This window comes from Podarcis tiliguerta, assembly GCF_965153285.1.
Source record: "Podarcis tiliguerta genome assembly, chromosome: 7".
NCBI classification, from domain to species: domain Eukaryota; kingdom Metazoa; phylum Chordata; class Lepidosauria; order Squamata; family Lacertidae; genus Podarcis; species Podarcis tiliguerta.
The window spans coordinates 57751509-57771275 of NC_139540.1; the positions used below are offsets into that span (position 1 = coordinate 57751509).

Genomic DNA, 19767 nt, shown 5'->3' on the forward strand with positions numbered 1-19767 from the left:
CTAACAGTTCGAAAGCACCTCAAAGTGCAAGTAGATAAAAAAGGTACTGCTCCGGTGGGAAGGTAAACGGCGTTTCCCTGCGCTGTTCTGGTTCGCCAGAAGCGGCTTAGTCATGCTGGCCACATGACCCGGAAGCTGTACGCTGGCTCCCTCGGCCAATAAAGCGAGATGAGTGCTGCAACCCCAGAGTCGGCCATGACTGGACCTAATGGTCAGGGGTTCCTTTACCTTTACTTTATGAAATGACAGCATTGCCACCCCTCCTTTTGACCAGCCCTGAAACTCTGGCTTTGTTTTTCTCTCTCTCCTGCCTCTCTGCCTCTGCTTCTCCCACCCAACCTGCCCCCAGATCACAGCTTCTCCCTCTCTGCCCCTTGGATAAAAGTCTTCATTATTACAATCTCTCTCTCTCAGCCTTCAGATCTTTTCAAAACATTTGATCAAAGCCATAGGTCAACATCCAGGGTTGCACAGTGGGAAAGGGGGATGCCATGACTCGGGGATAATAGACCATCTGCTATGTGTTCAGGTCCCATATTTAATCCCTGGCATCTCTGGGTAGGCCTTGGGGAGTCTTTGGTCTAAAATCCTGGAAAGCTGCAACCAATGAAGGTGGACATTAGTGAGCTAGGTGGACCAATGGTCTGACTCAGCATAAAGAAGCGCCCTTTCTTCCTAAATCCCTGACATGCCCAGAAAGTCTGCTCTGGAGGTTTCCTCAACCCCCTAGAGCAGATTTAGGGGGCACATGGGAGGCTGAAGGAGGTAGGAAAAGGAGGAGAAGCCCTGTTGTACAAATAGATGCCTGCTCACCATATGTTGCTCTACCACTCACACTTAGTTCAAATAAGTGTAATTTTGTTTGTCACATTGATTCTATGCTACCGTTTACTCAGTTTCCAGTCTTCCCTTCTTTTGGGAATTTGTTGCCTTTTATTCCCTCTGTTATTACTTCCATGATTCTCATTTACACTGTAAGTTCCTTGTGACCTGCCTTGTTTACTTATGTTTCTTTGTAAGATGTACGTTGAGGTATTTTATAAATAATAATCTTGAGAAAATCTTAGAGAATTTCACAGAACTCTTCTTCAGGCATTGTGTGTGATGTATATCCATAGCACATTTGTAGCCTAAACAATGTCTTTTAAAGCAGCAAAGAATGTATTTTAAGAGCACCGGTCAACAGCATTTCCTCAAGATATTATCTATCAAGCCAGAATGATTAATGGTGATTATACTGAAGTGTTGGGGAGACTGGGGTTTGTTTTTATTGTTCTATAAGGCCTTATTGTAATATTAATTTCCTTTTGTAATTTTTGATATCTACACTGTATTTTTTTTAATACTGTAAATCACCTTAAGATTTACAGTAAAAAAAAAATATGAACATATGAAATAAATAATAGAGCTCATTTTGAATTCTCCTTTTTGCTAGTTTCTGCAGAAAGAAACTGTATAGGATGTCACTAAAGCAAATTTGCAGCTTCCTATCTAACAAATGGAATGTAGGTTAACTGGAATGTATGTACAAATTAAACTGGGATTAAGAAAAAAAACCCTCAATCCTACTTTTGGCAAAGGCACTAGTCCATCTGTTACTATAAAAGTGGGTTATTCCCTTTCAATTTTTATTCTTTTCTCCTTGAATGTGGAAGGGCTATTGACTTCCTGTTAAGCACTGGCTTCCTATTTCTGGTAAGACTTTTATCAGCTAACTATTTCTTTAGCTTTTGCAAATGGATTTCCCTTGTGCAACTTTGGGCGTATTTCCTGAAATTGAAAAGTTTGCCACATTTATTTAATTGAAATATTGGTCATTTACTTTTTGACTTAACTTCTCCAATGTAGCTTATAAGAAACTGAAAACAATACATACCGAAAGCAAAGTGGGTTGATTTAAATCAAGACAACTGAAATCAGCGAGGGAACAAAGGCCTATTTAAATTATTGAGCTAAATCAAATTTCCTATTGATGCCTCTTTGTAGTTCATAAACAGTTGTTCAAATCTAATTAGGAAACCACACTGACTTACAAATAAGTCTGTTATCCTATATTGATGATGTGCACTATTGGCTGCGGCAAGGGATGTGGGTGGCGCTGTGGTCTAAACCACTGAGCCTCTTGGGCTTGCTGATCAGAAGGTTGGTGGTTCAAATCCGGGAGGGAGCTCCCATTGCTCTGTGCCACCTTCTGCCAACCTAACAGTTCGAAAGCGCACCAGTGCAAATAGGTAAATAGGTACTGCTGCAGCGGGAAGGTAAACCTCTTTTCCATGCACTCTGGCACTCGTCACGGTGTCCCATTGCACTAGAACCATTTTAGTCATGCTGGTCACATGACCTAGAAAGCTATCTGTGGACAAACACCAGCTCCCTCAGTCTGAAAGCGAGATGAGCGCCACACCCCATAGTCACCTTTAAATGGACTTAACCATCCAGGCATCCTTCACCTTCACCTTTGCCTATTGGCTGTGGCAGAAATACCACTGCTGTACTACATGGGATTCAGCTTCCTAGGTATGCCTACACAACAGTCTACCCATATAGCTGCTGAACTGCTGATAATTCAGTAGCAGGATGGTGTTGTAAACCAGAGGGTGGGGTCCCAGCAGAAAGGTAAAGTAAAGGGACCCCTGACCATTAGGTCCAGTCGTGACCGACTCTGGGGTTGTGGCATTCATCTCGCTTTATTGGCTGAGGGAGCCGGCGTACAGCTTCCGGGTCATGTGGCCAGCATGACTAAGCCGCTTCTGGCAAACCAGAGCAGCGCACGGAAATGCCATTTACCTTCCCGCCTACTTGTACTTTAACGTGCTTTCGAACTGCTAGGTTGGCAGGAGCAGGGACCGAGGAACGGGAGCTCACAGGGATTCGAACTGCCGACCTTCTGATCATCAAGTCCTAGGCTCTGTGGTTTAACCCACAGTGCCACCTGCGTCCCTAGAGTCCCAGCATAGGACACATTTAATGCCCTGTCCTCACTCAGGCCACACCCTGTTGATGGTGCAACTTTACACTGACATCAGAACCAGCAGAAGGAAATCCCTTCCCATTTTGTTCAACAGAGAGAAATGTATCACCATCTATTTATAAACAGATTTATATATGTTTAGGGGTACTCTCATTTTGACTCAAGAAAACCACCGTTTTATAGTTCAAAATGAGGAAATAAATACAGTAAATGGACACAAGTACAAAGATTCACCAAAAGTTTAGGGGAATGCATGCCCCTGTGTCGTCCCCCCCCCCCCAGAAAAAAGCACTGTATATGGCTATATCACAGAAGACATCAATACCAATTTAAATTTGAGATCATCAACCATTACAGAAAGATGTTTTCTTAATTGCCTGCATAAGCTTAGCAGCAAAGCTTTCAGCAGGTGTTCAAAGGTTAACACAGAAGGTGCTGCTAAATCTCTATTGGCAGAGCATCCCACTGGACTGGGCCCAGGGGTCTGCAGTCAGTGGACTAGGGGGGACTATCCTAGTTCCCTAAATGTTCCCCTGGCAACTCTTTTGCAAAGCCTAGGAAGCTTCTGCCCAGCTTAGGGAGGAAGGCGCAATGCTCAGACATACAACATCGCCCTCATAAGCGGGAGCCTCTGGCCCTAACTGTTCCCCTACAAAAATTTCACCACATGCCACTGGCTGGACCGATGACACTAAAGGCTTACGGTCAGATGAGTCTCACCAGCTCAGGGCATGCCCAACTGCTCCTGCAGATGATCTCAATGATTGCACTGGGATGAGAGGCTTCAGGAGGTCCCTAAAATACCCTAAGTGATGGAAGGCTTTGCAAAGGAATACAATGACCATGACACATTATGGGATATGTCGCAAGCCCCAGTACACCACTACCCGTAAACAAACCCCACACAAGGATGCTACAACTCAGATGATAGGTACTAAGGAGCATTTGGCAATGTACGTGGTTCTCTTCCACAACCCCATTTATCTTCACAATAACCCTATGAGGTAGACTAGGATAAACAATTCCAACCATTCCTAAGTCACCCACGTAGCTTAATAGCTGAGTGTGGATTTAAATCCAGGTCTCTCTAGTCTTTGCCCAACACACAGCAAAGACAAACTAAAAAACAAAACAAAACGCACAGATCCAGTTCATTATCACTTTCACACAGTGATAACCCCATGGTTTCAAAACAGAGGCTGTAAAAATTCTTCTGATCGTCATTCCACATTCATGTTTATACAATCCTCTTTTGCTTTTTTTAAAAAGGGCCCATATTGCTTTGTTATTGACACTACAGAAGGGAATTTTTTTTTTTTAAGTTCTGTTGTAGTGAATGGCACACAGGGGAGGAAAGAGTGGCCTTTTTCAAATATAAGATAAAGCAAAGAAACCAATTTCGGTGAGCGGCTCTCCTGCCCCAATGCAAATGATAACAAAAAAGACCTATGAAACTTTATAAAACAAGTGCTCTGTTACAGCAAAGGGGCTGGAAAAACAACAACCCAGGAAACTGCTTCCAGAAATGCAAGATGCTTCTAGAGGAGAGGTGGCTAACCTGTGGCCCCAGAACTTCATGCAGCCCCCATCCCAAGAATTTGTGATGCCTTAAGACCCTCCCCCCCAATTTGTCTTTAAAAGCGTGCAGCGGGGGAGGAATAAATGTAATTTCGTTCTGACTGCTTCTGTCTCCATATGGGATGTCAAGATGCCAAAAACCTTTTTTGCCTGTGTGTGTGTGTGTGTGTGCGTGTGAGAGAGAGCGAGCGAGAGAGAGAGAGAGAGCTGTCTGTCTGTCTGTCTGTCTGTCTTTCTGCCTGTCTGTCAGTCTGTCTACACATACACTTGGTTACCAACCGCTTTATAAGTTCCCTGCTGCAATACTGTGATGCCCAAAGTTTTTGTGCTACCTCAAAGCCCCCCAAAGTTTGCCCATTTTAAAACAAGTAATTTCTCCCCCCCACACCATTTCCACAATTCCCCAGATGTGATTCTGTGCAGCCCAAAGTGCTTTGTGGCACCCCACCCAAATGTTTCCTTTTTTAAAACATTAATTGCTGGCAGTGTCCCCTTCTACTATTAGGCCATGTTCTACTTTTACATGTGGCCCCTGGAAGATGGACCATTGGTCAATGTGGCCCTCAGACAAAAAGATTTTAACCATTCCTGTCCTAAAGAATCATCTTTGATTGGTGTGGTTTGAGTGTGCAAAACTGCAGGAAGTGTAATGATTAATTTGATGAAAAGGACAGTTGCTTTCACTGGTAGATTAGTTTATTTTGCTCCCAAAAAAAGTTAAATAGTGCTGTAAACTACTACAGTGGTGCCTCGGCTTACATACACTTCAGGTTACAGACGCTTTAGGTTACAGACTCCGCTAACCCAGAAATAGTACCTCAGGTTAAGAACTTTGCTTCAGGATGAGAACAGAAATTGTGCTCCAGTGGTGTGGCAGCAGTGGGAGGCCCCATTAAAGTGGTGCCTCAGGTTAAGAACAGTTTCAGGTTAAGAACGGACCTCCGGAACGAATTAAGTACTTAACCCGAGGTACCACTGTACTCATATTTTTGTGTGTGTGTGTGTGTGTAAAATTTAAAAGAAGTTCAGTGGTGTGGGAGGGAAAGTAGTTGTTTGGCCATTTGTCTTAAAATGTAACAACTACCCTATTCAAGAAGCAGTCATCTCTCAATCCACTTAGGGCACATTGATAGCTTCCATTTTAAATTTTGAAACAAACGTATAGATGTTCTACACATCCACCAGCAGGGGTCATAGCTTCACAGGTGATTCCCCCTAAAAAAGAGATACACATACAGAGAGACACATGCAACACAACACACACCTGTGTAAAGGAGCTTTTACAATTTATAAAAGTGCAATTGAGTCAATCGTTATTGCTTTAGAATACATTCAGATACATTCAGAAAGCAATTGCTCTTTCAGAAGCAAATTGCTCAGAACACCTTTAGAAAAACATTCAAAGGCCCAGGGCATACACGTTACAGTTGTCAGGTGAAAACACCTGCGAATCACTTCACGTAGCATGAGTTGATACATGATAATTTGGAATGCCGACGCAGTTGGGGAAGGGAGAGTAAGAAGCAAGGAGAGAATGGAGTTCTGATCTGAATGGAAGAATTTAACACTGCAACATTTTGTTACAGGGCCCCACTTGTTTTTGTATTCTCATCTGTTTTTCTTTTCTTTTTTTTTAAGCAGTCTGAGTACATGCATTTATGTATATATTGGAGGACTCCAGAGGTATGAGGTAATGTGACTCGGAACTCCGAGGTTTTGTACACACCATAAAGTGTGTGTGCGCGCACACACACACATTGCCTCAAGTAATTCTAGAGACTGTAGTTCACCCCTCAAGAGTTTACCCATTCACGTTCTCAAGAGTTATACTCCCCACCAACCTTAACAAACTACAGTGTCTAGAATTCTTTGAGGAAGGAAATGTCCTTTAAAAGTATAGTGTGTATGCAGGCTGTTTCTGCTTTTCACTGGATCCAAATGAACAAGTACTAACAAGTGCCTGAAGCCCATAATGAGGATGGATGAAAGTTAATACCACAAAGCTTAATCCAGGTAAACTGATGACGACAGTAACAGAGGTTGTCTTGCCCTGTAAGGATCAGGTTTGCAGCATGGGTATACTCTTTGGTCACAGGTAGACACAGGACTCTCTCCAAATGGCACCGAACTCCAGCTTTCATCCTCCCTGACCATAGAGCAGACTGACCGGTCTGATAGGAGTTACGCATCCTGCAACACCTAGAGGGTACCACCTCAGCTACCCCCGTTTTAGATCCATCCTTTCACAAGTGCCATCCACGGCACAAATCACTTTTCACCAAGTCTGAGTTGTTTGGTGTGGCAGCTGGTCCCCAGAGAGCCACTGTGGTGTAGTGGTTAAGAGTGGTAGATTTGTAATCTGGGGAACCGGGTTCGCGTCACCGCTCCTCCACATGCAGCTGCTGGGTGACCTTGGGCCAATCACACTTCTTTGAAGTCTCTTAGCCCCGCTCACCTCACAGAGTGTTTGTTGTGGGGGAGGAAGGGAAAGGAGAATGTTAGCCGCTTGGAGACTCCTTTGGGAAGTGACAAAGCGGGATATCAAATCCAAACTCTTCTTCAGAAGAAGAAGAATGACCTCGCTAGTTATATACACTTGGACAATGTGCAGGTCAGGTTATTGTAAACAGGCCATGTTTAAAAGGCATTCAGAAAGTTCCAGGTGGTTCAACAGCCTGATTATTAACAGCCTTGTGCCGTAATGAATATATTTTGCCTTTGCTGAAAGATTTGCACAGGCTTACAGTGTATTTTCAGATGCAATCTGAAGGATGGCTTTGACATGTGGGATGAGTAACTTTTTGTAGTCCCAAAGCCACATTTCCTCTTGGCCAATCCACCTTGGAATATACATTCAAAAAATGCACTCTTTTGAAAACAAACAAACAAATTTTTATGGGTCAATGAAATTACACATATGGCAGCATGCCACTGAAAATTAAGAAGCAAATTAAATAAGAGAAAACATATAAAAGGAATAATAAGGAAATGTATACTAAATAAAGGAACAAGAAGTTTACATATATTTGTAATAAGGTAAAAAGGTAAAGGACCCCTGGACGGTTAAGTACCTATTTAAGTACCTAGTTATCTACTTGCACTGGTGTGCTTTTGAATTACTAGGTTGGCAGAAGCTGGGACAGAGCAATGGGAACTCACCCCGTTCCGGGGATTCGAAACACTGACCTTCCAACTGGCAAGCCAAAGAGGCTCAGTTTATCTTATATTTGTAATAGTAACTATACCAAGCAAATAATTTGTTTTAAGACAACAGTTTTGCAGTTAAAAAAAATGTTAACAGTACATCTTGAGGAACAAACAAACAAAAAGCATTATTAAGAGTATGTTAAGTAATCAAACATGCTTAGCCTCCAGGTTTGCATCTGCAAGAAATCCCACTCCACTTCCTTACTGAATTGACTTGGCATCAAAGCAGAACTCTTGTATTGTAAGCTGCCTTGAACCTAATGAATCTGTTTTTTTGTGTAATATGAACTTCCACTATATATTCTATGAAGCTGAGATAGTCTGAGAAACCCTAGCTAGCTTTGGTCAGCTACAAAGGGCAGGAGTCAAGAGGGCATGTCACTGGGCACCCCGTCAACGTTGTTGTCAATAGAACCCTTTCTGCCTTCAGGTTTTGCAAACTGGAATCATCCTGAGGGGGGTGGGACAGAATTATTCTGCCTGACAGCTTCCAGCAAAAGCTGACATTAAATTAAATTACAATTCTGCTTTGTACAGAACTGGAGTGAGACGAGAAGCCTAACAGAGAAGCCAAAGTGACAGAACTGGGAGGAGGCCTTCTCTTGCAGTTGCCACTTTAACCTTTAAAATAAAATTTCAAAGTCTGCAATAAAAGGGGCTGAAGTTCAAGTGTGTCTAGAAGCCCAGTCTTCTTAGTGGAGTGGGTGGTGCGAGAGATCCCAGCAGTGTGGCTGTTTAGTGGAGAGACAGAAATACTTTGCACATGCTGAGAGATCCTGTTTACTATTATTTGACGCACGAGGGATGAGAACTAAGGTTTGACCTGGACCCAAGCCTTGCCAAACCTTAACTCTGCAACTTATTCTCAGACACACAGACTGAAAATAACAACTATGAGGAAATAACTGTATGAAGAAACATCCTCCAACAGGAAAGGTTACAAAATTTGAGGATTTTAATTAAGAAAAGAAAGCAAGCAAGGGGGAGGGCGTGACAGAAGTGTACAGATTTAAACATGGGGTGCAGAGATAGGAATAAGAAAAAGTTTTTCTTCCTTTTTCATAAAACGAAAACTCAGGGCCCTCCAATGAACGTGAATGTTGGGAAATTCAGTACTTCTTCACATAGTGCATAGTTAAACTATGGAATTTGTTTTTAAGCAGAAGTTGCAATGGCCATCTGTCATGGATGCTTTAGTTGAGATTCCTGCATTGTAGGGAGATTCCTGCATTGTAAGGGGGTTAGACTAGATGACCCTTAAGGCCCCTTCCAACAATGCAATACTATTGTAGTTATGGCCACCAACTTGGATGGCCTTAAAAAAGTTAGACAAATTCATGGCAGCCCTGTTTAGGGAAGTTTTTAATGTTTGAATATGATTTATCGTACAGCATTTTGAATATTTTGTTGGAAGCCACACAGAGTAGCTGGGGAAACCCAGCCAGATGGATGGGGTATAAATAATAAATTGTTGTTGTTGTTGTTGTTGTGGAGGATTAAACTGTCAATGGCTACTAGCCACGATGGCTATATTCTAGTTCTACTGTTGGAGGCAGTATGCCTCTGCATACTGAGAGACTCCCAAGTCTGGAGAAAGCTACTGAGCAAATTCCCTGCTTGTGAGCATCACACGGGGCATAGCCTGGATTTATATGGGGGGGGGGGTGTCAGGTTTTATGTTATTGGGAGCAGAACCTATTTTTATTAATTTACTTAATGGGGGGGGGCAACTGTCCCCCTACTCCCCCCCCCATGGCATCCCATAGGCACCTGCTTGGCCACCACGGCAAAAGGATGCTGGCCTGAACGGGCTTTTAGTCTGGTCCAGCAGGGCTCCTCCAAAACCAAAGCGAGGAGGAGGACGTTGCTTTGGAGCATGCGAAGAGTGCCAAAGCGCCACCAAGCCGCCTGAGACGGATCTGGAGGGCTGACTGAGAGTTCGAGGGCAGCCCTCGAAGGATTCAGCGTCGAAAGCAGCCCCTGGCAAGCAAAACAGGTTCTGCCTCGCAGCGAGACCGACAAGGGACAGAGAAGAGGAACGCCTTGTGCTGCGCAAAGGCGGCGGCGGCGCCCGCCCAGCTCCAGCCAGCCGGGCGCGGCCCGAGGAGCAAGGCGAGCGCCGGGCTCGAGGGGCTGGGAAGGAGCCAGAGCCCCGCCCGGCCGCCCAGTCCCCGTCTTCTTCTTCTTCTTCTTCTCCCCTCCTCGGGCGAGAGCGTCTGTTTTCGCGGCAGACCGGGAAGAAGAGGAAGAGGCCGCGCGAAAGGCGGAGCCTTGGCCCGCCAGCGCCTGCATTGGCCCGAGGCGCACGTGTCTGGGATGGGTGTCTGCGCCCGGGGAGGGAGGGAGCGCAGGGCGCCAGTGCCGCGGGCGAGGGCAGGCGGGGCGCCGGAGGGAGGGAAGAGGCTGCAGGCGAGCCGGGATGCGCGATGGCAGAGGCGGCCCGGATCCCTTATAGGACCACGGGGTCCACCCTTTTGCACCCGCTGAGTGACTTTTTGGGCATCCCGCTGGACCAGGTGAGGGGAACGCGGAGAAGTTTGCAAGCAGGCAAAGGAGCAGCTCGCGATTCTTGGGGATTGTGGCACGTGGTGGAAATCCGGGTGGTTGTTTTTCATTCAAAAGAGAAATTGACCGAACAGGACTTTTTTCCTCCCTATTGATCGCGTTTGTTGTTTTTTCTTCCCCGTCTACGGAAGGGTGATTTTCTGTGGGACAATGATAAAGAACGAAAAGCCCAGTCTTTGAGCATGTTTACTCCTGCTGAGCTTAACGGGGTTTATTTCCAAATAAGAGAGCGTAGGATTGCACCCGCAATAGCTTGGAAAGGCTCGGGTTTCAGAACTGTGGCTTTATTTGCATAGTAGCAATCGGTATGCCTTATGGCGATAATGTATTGGGTTTCATCGAATGGGTTGGGACCCCAAAGTGAGTCACAGGTAAACCTAAGGTGAGTCATATCTATGGCACCGATTTACCTTAGCTTTTTTACACTCGCCCCCCCCCCCCTGCTTAAATGATAAAGCAGGAAGAGTTGGGTTTGGTTGATTTGCAAAAACTCTTCCAATTTTCTGTCATTAGGTGTACCGCTTGTCAAGTGCCTCTCCCAGAAGACAGGCGCTTAAAGTCAGGAGACCTGTGAGACTTGCCTGTTCTTGTGATTTTTTTTCTTCCTAATGTGGTATTAAAGATGGGTCACCGTTGGAAAAACTTGACAGATACTAGGCTGTGTAAGAAAGCTTGATGGGGTGTGTTGTTTGACTAGCACTTAATCTCAGTCACTAGGTGCAAGTGATGCAGTGTGCCCTTGATGCTTACATGTGCAGGAAGCAGCAGCCTAAATGAACAGGAAGTAGCAACCAAAAAAAGAAAGTATTGTTGTGGAAGGTTTCCTGTGGCAACTAAATTGAAACTAAGCCCGTCTTTGAAATGAAGATGCTTTCTTCTTATGTTTACATCACGCCACCTTCCTTCCCTGCTTCTACAACCTGCCCTTCCCTTTGTTATATGTTCAGAATGTGAGCTCCGTGCGCCAGAGATTTGTCTTGTTGCTCTGTGAAGCACCATGTGCATAGATGAGGCTGACAACCATAATATCACCTGTCCCTTGTATGGAGCCATCATCTTATGGGTTAGGTTAGGAGGACATGCTGGGTGTTATGTACTGAAGTTCTCACCCTGGGCCAGCAGGGGGATACTGTAGATAGTTATGCAAATAAGGGATCGAAAGTGACATTCAGTGATTGGATAGTTTTAGAAAATTGTTACAGTTACGTTGTACTGGAGCTCTATATAAGCAGGCTGACTGAACCCTTCAGTTCAGTTCTGTTCTGGCCTGTGAATAAACAAGAGCTGTTTGAAGAATTGCTGTGTCGTCTGATATGTTAACCCACAACTTAACACTGTCAAGGTTTAGATGCATTGCAGGGACACTTCTCATTCCTGAAAATCACCTCCTTCCCATTGTGCATGCGGATCCTTGATTAAGATGTGCTTATTAAGCAGAGCCATCCCTACTGTTAGGCAGAACGTGACTGCTGCCTCAGGACACAGGTGCTGGTGGGCGGTGAGTGGGTGACAGCAAGCAAGATGTTGGAGTACAGAGCTGTGCAAATCTGCCTGCTAGTTAGGTGTGGGAGAGGGTGCTGTCCTGTCACCAACGTTGAAGTAAGACTGAACTGCCAGTTGGGGTTGCTTCTGTTAGTGGCATTTGGGGTGGTGGATCATGTCCTCAGACAGCGAAATATTGGGTTGGCACTGAAATCAGTCCCACTGCTATGGAAGAGGGTTTATTCCCAGGTAGATGTGCATAAGCACTTTGCCTTTGTATATAAGGTCTCCTTAAAGCTGCAGTTCACAAACTGTTTAAAAAAAAACCCCAAAAAAACTTAAGCATCTGTGTAGAAAACAGCCGGAAGTGCTACAGCTGAGCAAGTGGCTTTTGGATTGAGAAAACACTAGTACAGTTTCAAAGTGTATGCATGAATCAGTTTGTTTTCGTTTGTCTTTATTATTATTTGTCCATTCCTTGAATTCCTCTTGACCTGCTTACAGGTTGGTTGTTTTTTTAAGACAGTAAAGTCTCCACCTTAACATTGGTGGAACTGGAATCTAATTTCAGGAATTCAGATCTGAAATAGTGAGTAGTCATTAATACTCTTGCCAGACAGGATGTCAGCTTTAGAGTCTGATTTTATTTATATTCACTCAGACATAATCCCACAGAGTGAGGCTTACTCCCAGGAATTGTAACTTTTGAGCTGGCTTTGGCAATAGAGTGCCCAAAGTTCTTCACGTGCCTTAATTCAGTTTGCTTTGCTATAAACATTTCAGCTAATAAGACAAATTTGATGTAATATAGATACGGTTGTTTACTGTGTTGTTTCTGCACTTGGTAAATCAAACAAACCACTTGTCTATGTCACTGTTAACACATGGGTAGGCAACCTGTGGCAGTGAAGAGTTTGTGGTGCTTATAGAAAGAAATATCCGTAGGTTTGATTATAGAACCTGCCCAGTGGCGTAGCGTGGGTTGTCAGCACTCGGGGCAAGGCAAGTAATTTGCGCCCCCTAACCCGTGGAGCCAGGTAGGGGCAGAGAGCTGCGAGTGCGAACGCGCCCCCCCAGATGTTGCGCCCGGTGCGGCCGGCACCCCCTGCACCCCCCACGCTACGCCACTGAACCTGCCTGACTCACTTGAACTATACTATTTCCTGCTCCTCAGCTCAAAAGTTTACCACGGAGGCATGGATACCTTCATTAGTACTATAGTCCATACTAGTGTGAGTGTGGCACAATAGTTTCACCTTGGCTAACACGGTGGCTGGTATGCCACAATCCAACGGTACAACAGAAGTTAGGTCTTGAGAAGAATAATCTTTTATTGCTGCAAGTATTGAACTAAATATCTTAATAGTATTTTATATATCAAGGCTGGTTTGTTGACTTTGGGCCCCCTCATGATCAATTTGTCCCAGAATTGTTATACAAGTGTTTAGAGCGATTGGGTTTAATCTAGGCCACTAAACTTATGTTCATCCTTTACATGACAGTAATCATTGGGGGCCCTGCTGGACATCTCTTTGCCACAGCAGCAAAGTCTGGTATTAACTAAGAGGCGTTTTGCGGCACCCACCTTATTGAAATGCCCTGTCACTATGCTGCTTCAGGCGGTTGGTGAAGACTTGGAGTTTTTAAAAGGCCTTTGGTTGTGTACTTTTTGTTAGCTTAGTTCCATATTGTTTCAGTGCTGCTGGAATTTGTTAAGTGGATCCTGTTGAATGTATATATTGAAGTGTTTTTAGGTGATTCTGTTTGTTTTGTTCTGTTTTTATCACTGTTTGTTAGAGTCTCTTTGCAGAAATAGTTGGGATAGGAACTTTTGAAATGAATAAGAATAACATATTATTGTGGTAGCACAAAATCTCATGTGCCAGATGTACTTGGGTGGCAGTGGGAGGGCAATACAACTATAACATGGGATGTGCATCTCAGTGGTGATATATTTTCTTTCAAGGCTCGTGGGAGGCTTGCTCTTTTCCTGGCAGCAAATGTGATTGGTTTTTCCTTGTTAGATTTTTCTGAGGCAGCCATGAACTTGCTGCCCTTTCTGTATTCTCTCAGCAATGAGGAAGCTTGTGGTGGTGATACTATTTGTTCCACTAACTGGGGGGAAAATGGGCTCCACTTACAGATTGTGCTGAGAGATAAACCAGGCAGCAAAGGATTTATTGTACTAGGTTTTAAAAGCAGCACAAAAAAAGGACTCTCTGGAACAAGGATGAGTTGGTTTTAGTTTTGCAGGGTCTACTGTTTGAGGTTTGCTTGCTTTTTAAAACTTAAATAGAAAAAGGGAGCTGAAAACAGAAATTATTTGTGTGTGATATTTGGTTCAATCCGCTTAGTGTGGAAGAAAATAATAATGATGTAATTTTGCAATCACAGGGGAAAAACTGTGCGTATATACCTGAATCTCTGTTTGTTGTTTAGTTTGCCTGTCTTAAGTGAAGGTTGAAACTATATGCATGTAGCTAAGGGAAGGGAAGATTTGGGGGGTTTGAGGAATTGGGTAATAAGGTGCATGTTTGTCAGCTTCTTTCTGAAAACAATTCCTTGTAATGTTCACACGTTTACTGGTGGATTTGTTGAATAAAGGGGCGGGGCCAATAGGATTTTCATTTCATGTGGGGTGGAGAGTTTAATTTATTCACTTCTTAAACTATTTGTTATAAGGCTACTGCAGTTTGTTGTGCACTGGAATTAGAATTCATTTACAATGGTACCTCAGGTTACATACGCTTCAGGTTACAGACTCCGCTAACCCAGAAATAGTGCTTCAGGTTAACAACTTTGCTTCAGGATGAGAACAGAAATCGTGCTACGGCGGCACGGCGGCAGCAGGAGGTCCCATTAGCTAAAGTGGTGCTTCAGGTTAAGAACAGTTTCAGGTTAAGAACAGACCTCCAGAACGAATTAAGTACGTAACCCGAGGTACCACTGTATATTAAAAACATTTCTGGAATGTTTACTATCCACGGGTCCCAAGGCAGATTACAGAATAAAACTCTAAAATGCTAAAAACACATAAAATAAATATTAGAATCTACATAGAATCTAAGTGAAATCAACCACTAACAGTAAGCACCATATCTTAAAGGGGTCAATAACCTATGTGTGCTTAGCAGCCTTTAGAATTGCCGTACTGTGAATGACTTGCATGTATGAACCATGCAAGAAATGGGAACCATGCTTCTGTAGATAGTACCAACAAAATACATGGCAAATTTAATTTATTTCACATGAATTCTGTGAATTTGCATCTCCTTTCTTTAATCACTGAGTTCAATAAGGGCCGCTGCAGAAGAGTAAAGCGAATGTAGAATATAGGATGATGCAGACATTGAAAAAAGTCAACAGGATGGATTGAAAGAAATATTCATTGGTATAACTCTCACCCTGTTGACTTTCCCCCCAGACATTCCTTTCTTTCTTCCTGGAAGCAGAGTCAAGTTCAACCACCTCTGCAGCATGACTGTTGCACAGAGATTTTTAACTGCCTCTGAAGGTCAAGTGCTTTGCCTTTGGAATGCACCACAGGGCTTGGCAACTCCACCCTGACTGTCAGGAAGGAGAGTGGCAAAGTCTAGTTCAATACTGCTGCAGGCCACCCCAATCCGAGTGGCGTGAGATTCCAGGGGCTCATCCACGATCCATGTTTCCTTTGGGAATGAGGCACACCGGAGGCTGTGGTGTCTTTATTATATATGGAGTTGTTTGTGTGTGTTTTTTTACACATATATACAACCTACGCTTATGTTGGAGGGGTTCATAGTATCAGCACTCCAAGAAGGTCTTGTTTCTTCCTTAGGCACAGCTTAGGACAGGGCTCAAGAAGAGATCATGCTTTGCCTCTTTCTCTCTAGGACACATTGCAGCAACTCTCACTCTAATCTCTCTAAACTGTGGCTTTATCTGTTGAGGGAGGGTGGGGTCTCATCAATTTGCCATCTCATGCAGAGTCCCTTGATCCTTTGTTCTTAATGGCCCATTCCCAGGCTATCAACTCAACCCAGGAAGTTTAGCCTAGCTTAATTATCCTTTAACACTTGGCTTAATTAAATTATTAGGAGTGTCTAGCACACAGCCTAATACACACGTGTCTGGATTAATACATACACGGGTCTGACACCCAGAGTTTTAACACCTGGCTCCTTGATTAAATTCTAACACCTGCTGGTTTCAGGAATTTAGGAGTGTCTAGCACCCACAAACTCATAACAATCCTATCAGTATTGTCATAACAGAATGCAAACATGTCTGTGCCTAAGCTTACTGAACATTTGTTTGCCAAAAGGTGCTGCCTTCTTATTTGCCCAGGAAAAAAAAAAGTTTTCATTTAGTGAGAAAACAAACACATTTCTCCCCTCAGTCCTTCATCATGAAGTAGCCCAGAGCTGTTCCCATACCACATATTTTCTTACAGAAACAATTCCATTATATGTACAAGTTTGGTGCTTAGATGCTTCAAGTTTGCCGCGTGTTTTATCAATCACTACACCAAATATTATCCTTTCATGAAAGTTTCCATTCTGACCCATACTGGCATTACACAATCAAATAAAGTCATAACCATAGAAATAATCCTCTATTCCATCATTTTCAGCGTATAAATTATAGGGTTTCTGAAACAACTCCCCTTTTATCTCTAGTCTCTCATTTAAAATTATTCATTATATAAAATTATACTATGCATTTCCTCCTGTTTATTTTGGTTGCTATGTGCCAAACACCACAATGACATTGCAGTAACAGTTGTTAACGCAAACAAGATTGCCTACAAGCAAAGTAAGGGCAGGCTGCAGAAACTGCAGAAATGCTCCATTCACTTCCTATAAGTCAGGGGTGGGAACTGGAGCCGGTTTGTGGGCCAAAATGAAAACATCTCCCCTGCAGGAAAACACTTTTCCTGGGGCAGTATGTTGGTTAATATTGAATAATGTGTGATACTTCAGAAACTAGAAACTTTGGGCCAAGCTGGAGTCTCCTTCAGGCATTCGGACACTGTGTAATTGTGCGACTGGGAGAGTGGAGAGCTGTGGGGAGGAGCATAGCTAACTCTGCCCCTCCTTGTCATTCTCATTGCCCTGCACAAGTTAGAGGATGGTTGGGTGAAGCAAGGAGCCTCCTCTTTTAATGGAAGCTTCCTGTGCATTTTAGAATCCCGATTTTCTGGGGTTCAAGTGTCATGAGTCTCTACCTGCACACCTCAAACTGAAATTGATTTGGAGCAAGCACTCCCAAAACTTGAGAGAGAGGAAGCAGAAGGAGCAGCCCACACATACTATTGGACAGCTTTCGCGTACTCAGGAATCAAGAGTTTTGTGTCTCCCTTGTAGGAAATGTATACTTCTTCTTGCATTCTGCAATTTTCATCCTGTGGAATAGTGGCAGAACTTTGTTGCTCTTAGCCGAACACTTCAGAAACTCTTGGGCGACATTCAAAGAAATGGCAGCTCGGTGTGACTTTTTTTAGAAGCAAATAAAATTGCATCTGGATCAAAGCCACTCATTCATTCAGTCATTAAAAAAAAAACTAAAACTGAGTAGAAACGATTACGGTATCAGAGTCAACAAACATACATTGTAACACTTAATTCTTCAGATTTACTTTTAAACATTTCTCCTCTTCACACCGTTGTTGACTAAGGATTTTCCTCTTTATTTTTTTTGTTGACTAAGGACTCTGTCATCTGTTCTGCAGTTTCTCTGCCAGGGCTGCTAGTGATTATTCCTTCAGCTGCTTCATCATGGTAATCCCCCAAGAACATCTGTTTTGAATTTTTGAGTTCAGATCTCAGAAGGTTTTTTAAATTGGGAGAGAAGCAGAACTTACTGCTGGAAGCAAGACTTCAGTCCACAACACAGTCTGATTTACCGTGTGAGAGCTCATGCATGAAATTAAGAAAGATGACTACAAAGTGTAATTGTTTCAAACTAATGTGTGTGCATATTTTTATGCCCTCCTTGGAGGACTGTAATTTTCCATTTTAAAATAACACCCCAGCTTTAAAAACAAACAAACACATATGTGCTGTACAAAATAACTTACAGTATTTATATGGATGTTGTCTTTCTTTCAGCAGACTATTATAAGCCAGATATGGTTTCTAACTCCCTTCAGTCCCAGGCAAGGGGAGTTGTAGGCCAATATCATTTGATGGGGCAGTCCTGATTTGAAACCTTTTCTGAAATCTGCTTCATTTTATGTAGACAACTTAAGAATCACAACGCCTTGATAGCAGAAGTAGCTCATCCTAGCGTATTCCTATGGTAAACATTTAGTGGGTTTAGCTTAACATGTCCCACTGGTATTCTATATGTATAGAAGAAATTAAGTATACCATGACATATCAAGTATGCCATGAAAGTATGCAAGTGTACATGCACACATTACAGGAAATTCTGCTCCTTTGGAATATGAATGTTTGTCTTCTACTGTTTTTGGTCTCACAAGAAGCCACAATGTACTTCTGTTGATTTCCATTGTAGGCATCTAGGGAACTATCCAATTTTCTCCCTTGCCATTTAAGTTCCTACAAGCAACACTCTTCCTTTTCCCAATGCACATGTATATTTCTCTGATTTCCATGACTTCTCTGTTAAATTGCAAACTTTCTTGGGAACTTGTTTGTAATTCTCTTTTGAGGCTTTCCTGTTAATAAATTTTCACCTTTGGACATTTTCTTATTCTTGAAAGGGAGCAATTCTATGTGGTAAATTAGGTTTTTCATTAAGTGTGCTTGTGCATTTGCCTGAATGTGCTTTGTCCTAAATGTACCAGTTAAAAAACAACATCTGCAGGAGATATGGATAACTAGCCATAGCAAACTTCTTTTGCTGTTGGCTTGCTCGCTGAGCAGTTTAATGAATTATGCAAGAAAAACCTGGATTTGCCACCACTGAGTATATACTTGACAGGGAGCTGGACCTAATCAAGTGTTCCAGTACAAGACACACATCTGTCACATTCATATTTTACACTTTTTGGTGTAGATATAAAAAACACCCTGGGCGTATCCCTGAAAACAATTTGCTGGATCCAGACTAATAATGAACCACCACACACACATTCACTTACCTGGTCCTATTCATAAGTCCCTGGGAAAAGCTCCCTTGAACTCAGTGAGACTGACTTCTGATAAGACATGCCTATGATGGTTCCACTCCTTTTCCATTCTTTTCATTGAGATCTGGATTCAACCACAGTGGTACTTGGTTTTCGTATGTTTTGGATTATAAGCACGTCAAACCTGGAAGTGCCGGTCCCGGTTTGCAACCTTTTTTTGGATTGCAACCCATTTTTTTTGGATTACGAACCAATTTTTTTGGAGGCCCCATTGGCGAAAGCACGCCTTGGGTTACAACCTGTTTTGGTTTACAAATGTACCTCCGGAACGGATTATGGTTGTAAACCAAGGTACCACTGTAATGTAGCCCAGATCTAGCTCAAATTATGAAGAGGCTCCTTTCACCTGAAGTAAAATGGGAAGGTCTGAAACCTCTTTCTCTGAAATATCCTACTGGGAGCTTTAGGTGTCTTTTGAATATTTTTGAGGAAGCAGCTCCAAATTCTGCACCCATTCTTTAAAGTGCAGTGCTAAGTTGTGCGGGGAAAATATGCAACAACTTGTCCAGGATTGTACCCAAGAGGTCTTTCTTGGCGGTGAGGAGAGTTCTGACAAACAAAAGTCAATTGCAATCTGTTTTCATGTTTCCTTAGGTCAATTTTGTTGCTTGTCAGCTCTTTGCACTCTTGGCCGCCTTTTGGTTTCGCTTGTACTTAAGTCCCAGCCATGCCAGCTCTGCTGTTCGTCACGCATTTGCCACCATATTTGGAGTATATTTTGCTGTTTTCTGCTTTGGTTGGTGAGTAATTGCTATCTTAATAACTAATAATTGCAACTAAGGTGATGATGCATGGAGTCGTGGAGAGAGATGTACGCTCTCCGTGCTTT

General features: G+C 43.2%; 1 protein-coding gene across 5 annotated transcripts in view; it reads left to right on the forward strand.

Annotated features, from left to right (window-relative positions):
• The first annotated feature begins 10103 nt into the window (after positions 1–10103).
• The window catches only part of MBOAT1 (membrane bound glycerophospholipid O-acyltransferase 1), a 42421-nt gene continuing 32757 nt past the window's right edge, over positions 10104–19767 (forward strand). For 3 of the 5 annotated variants that reach the window (XR_014513374.1, XR_014513375.1, XM_083449524.1), the window contains exons 1-2: positions 10110–10272; positions 19533–19678. Coding sequence is in view for 1 of the 5 variants with exons in the window: in XM_083449524.1 (XP_083305650.1) it covers positions 10183–10272; positions 19533–19678 (236 nt within the window). In the remaining 4 variants the exon portion in view is untranslated. Of the gene's footprint in view, positions 10273–19532; positions 19679–19767 lie in introns of all 5 variants that reach the window. The other 2 variants (XM_083449525.1, XR_014513376.1) reach the window with 2 other exon arrangements.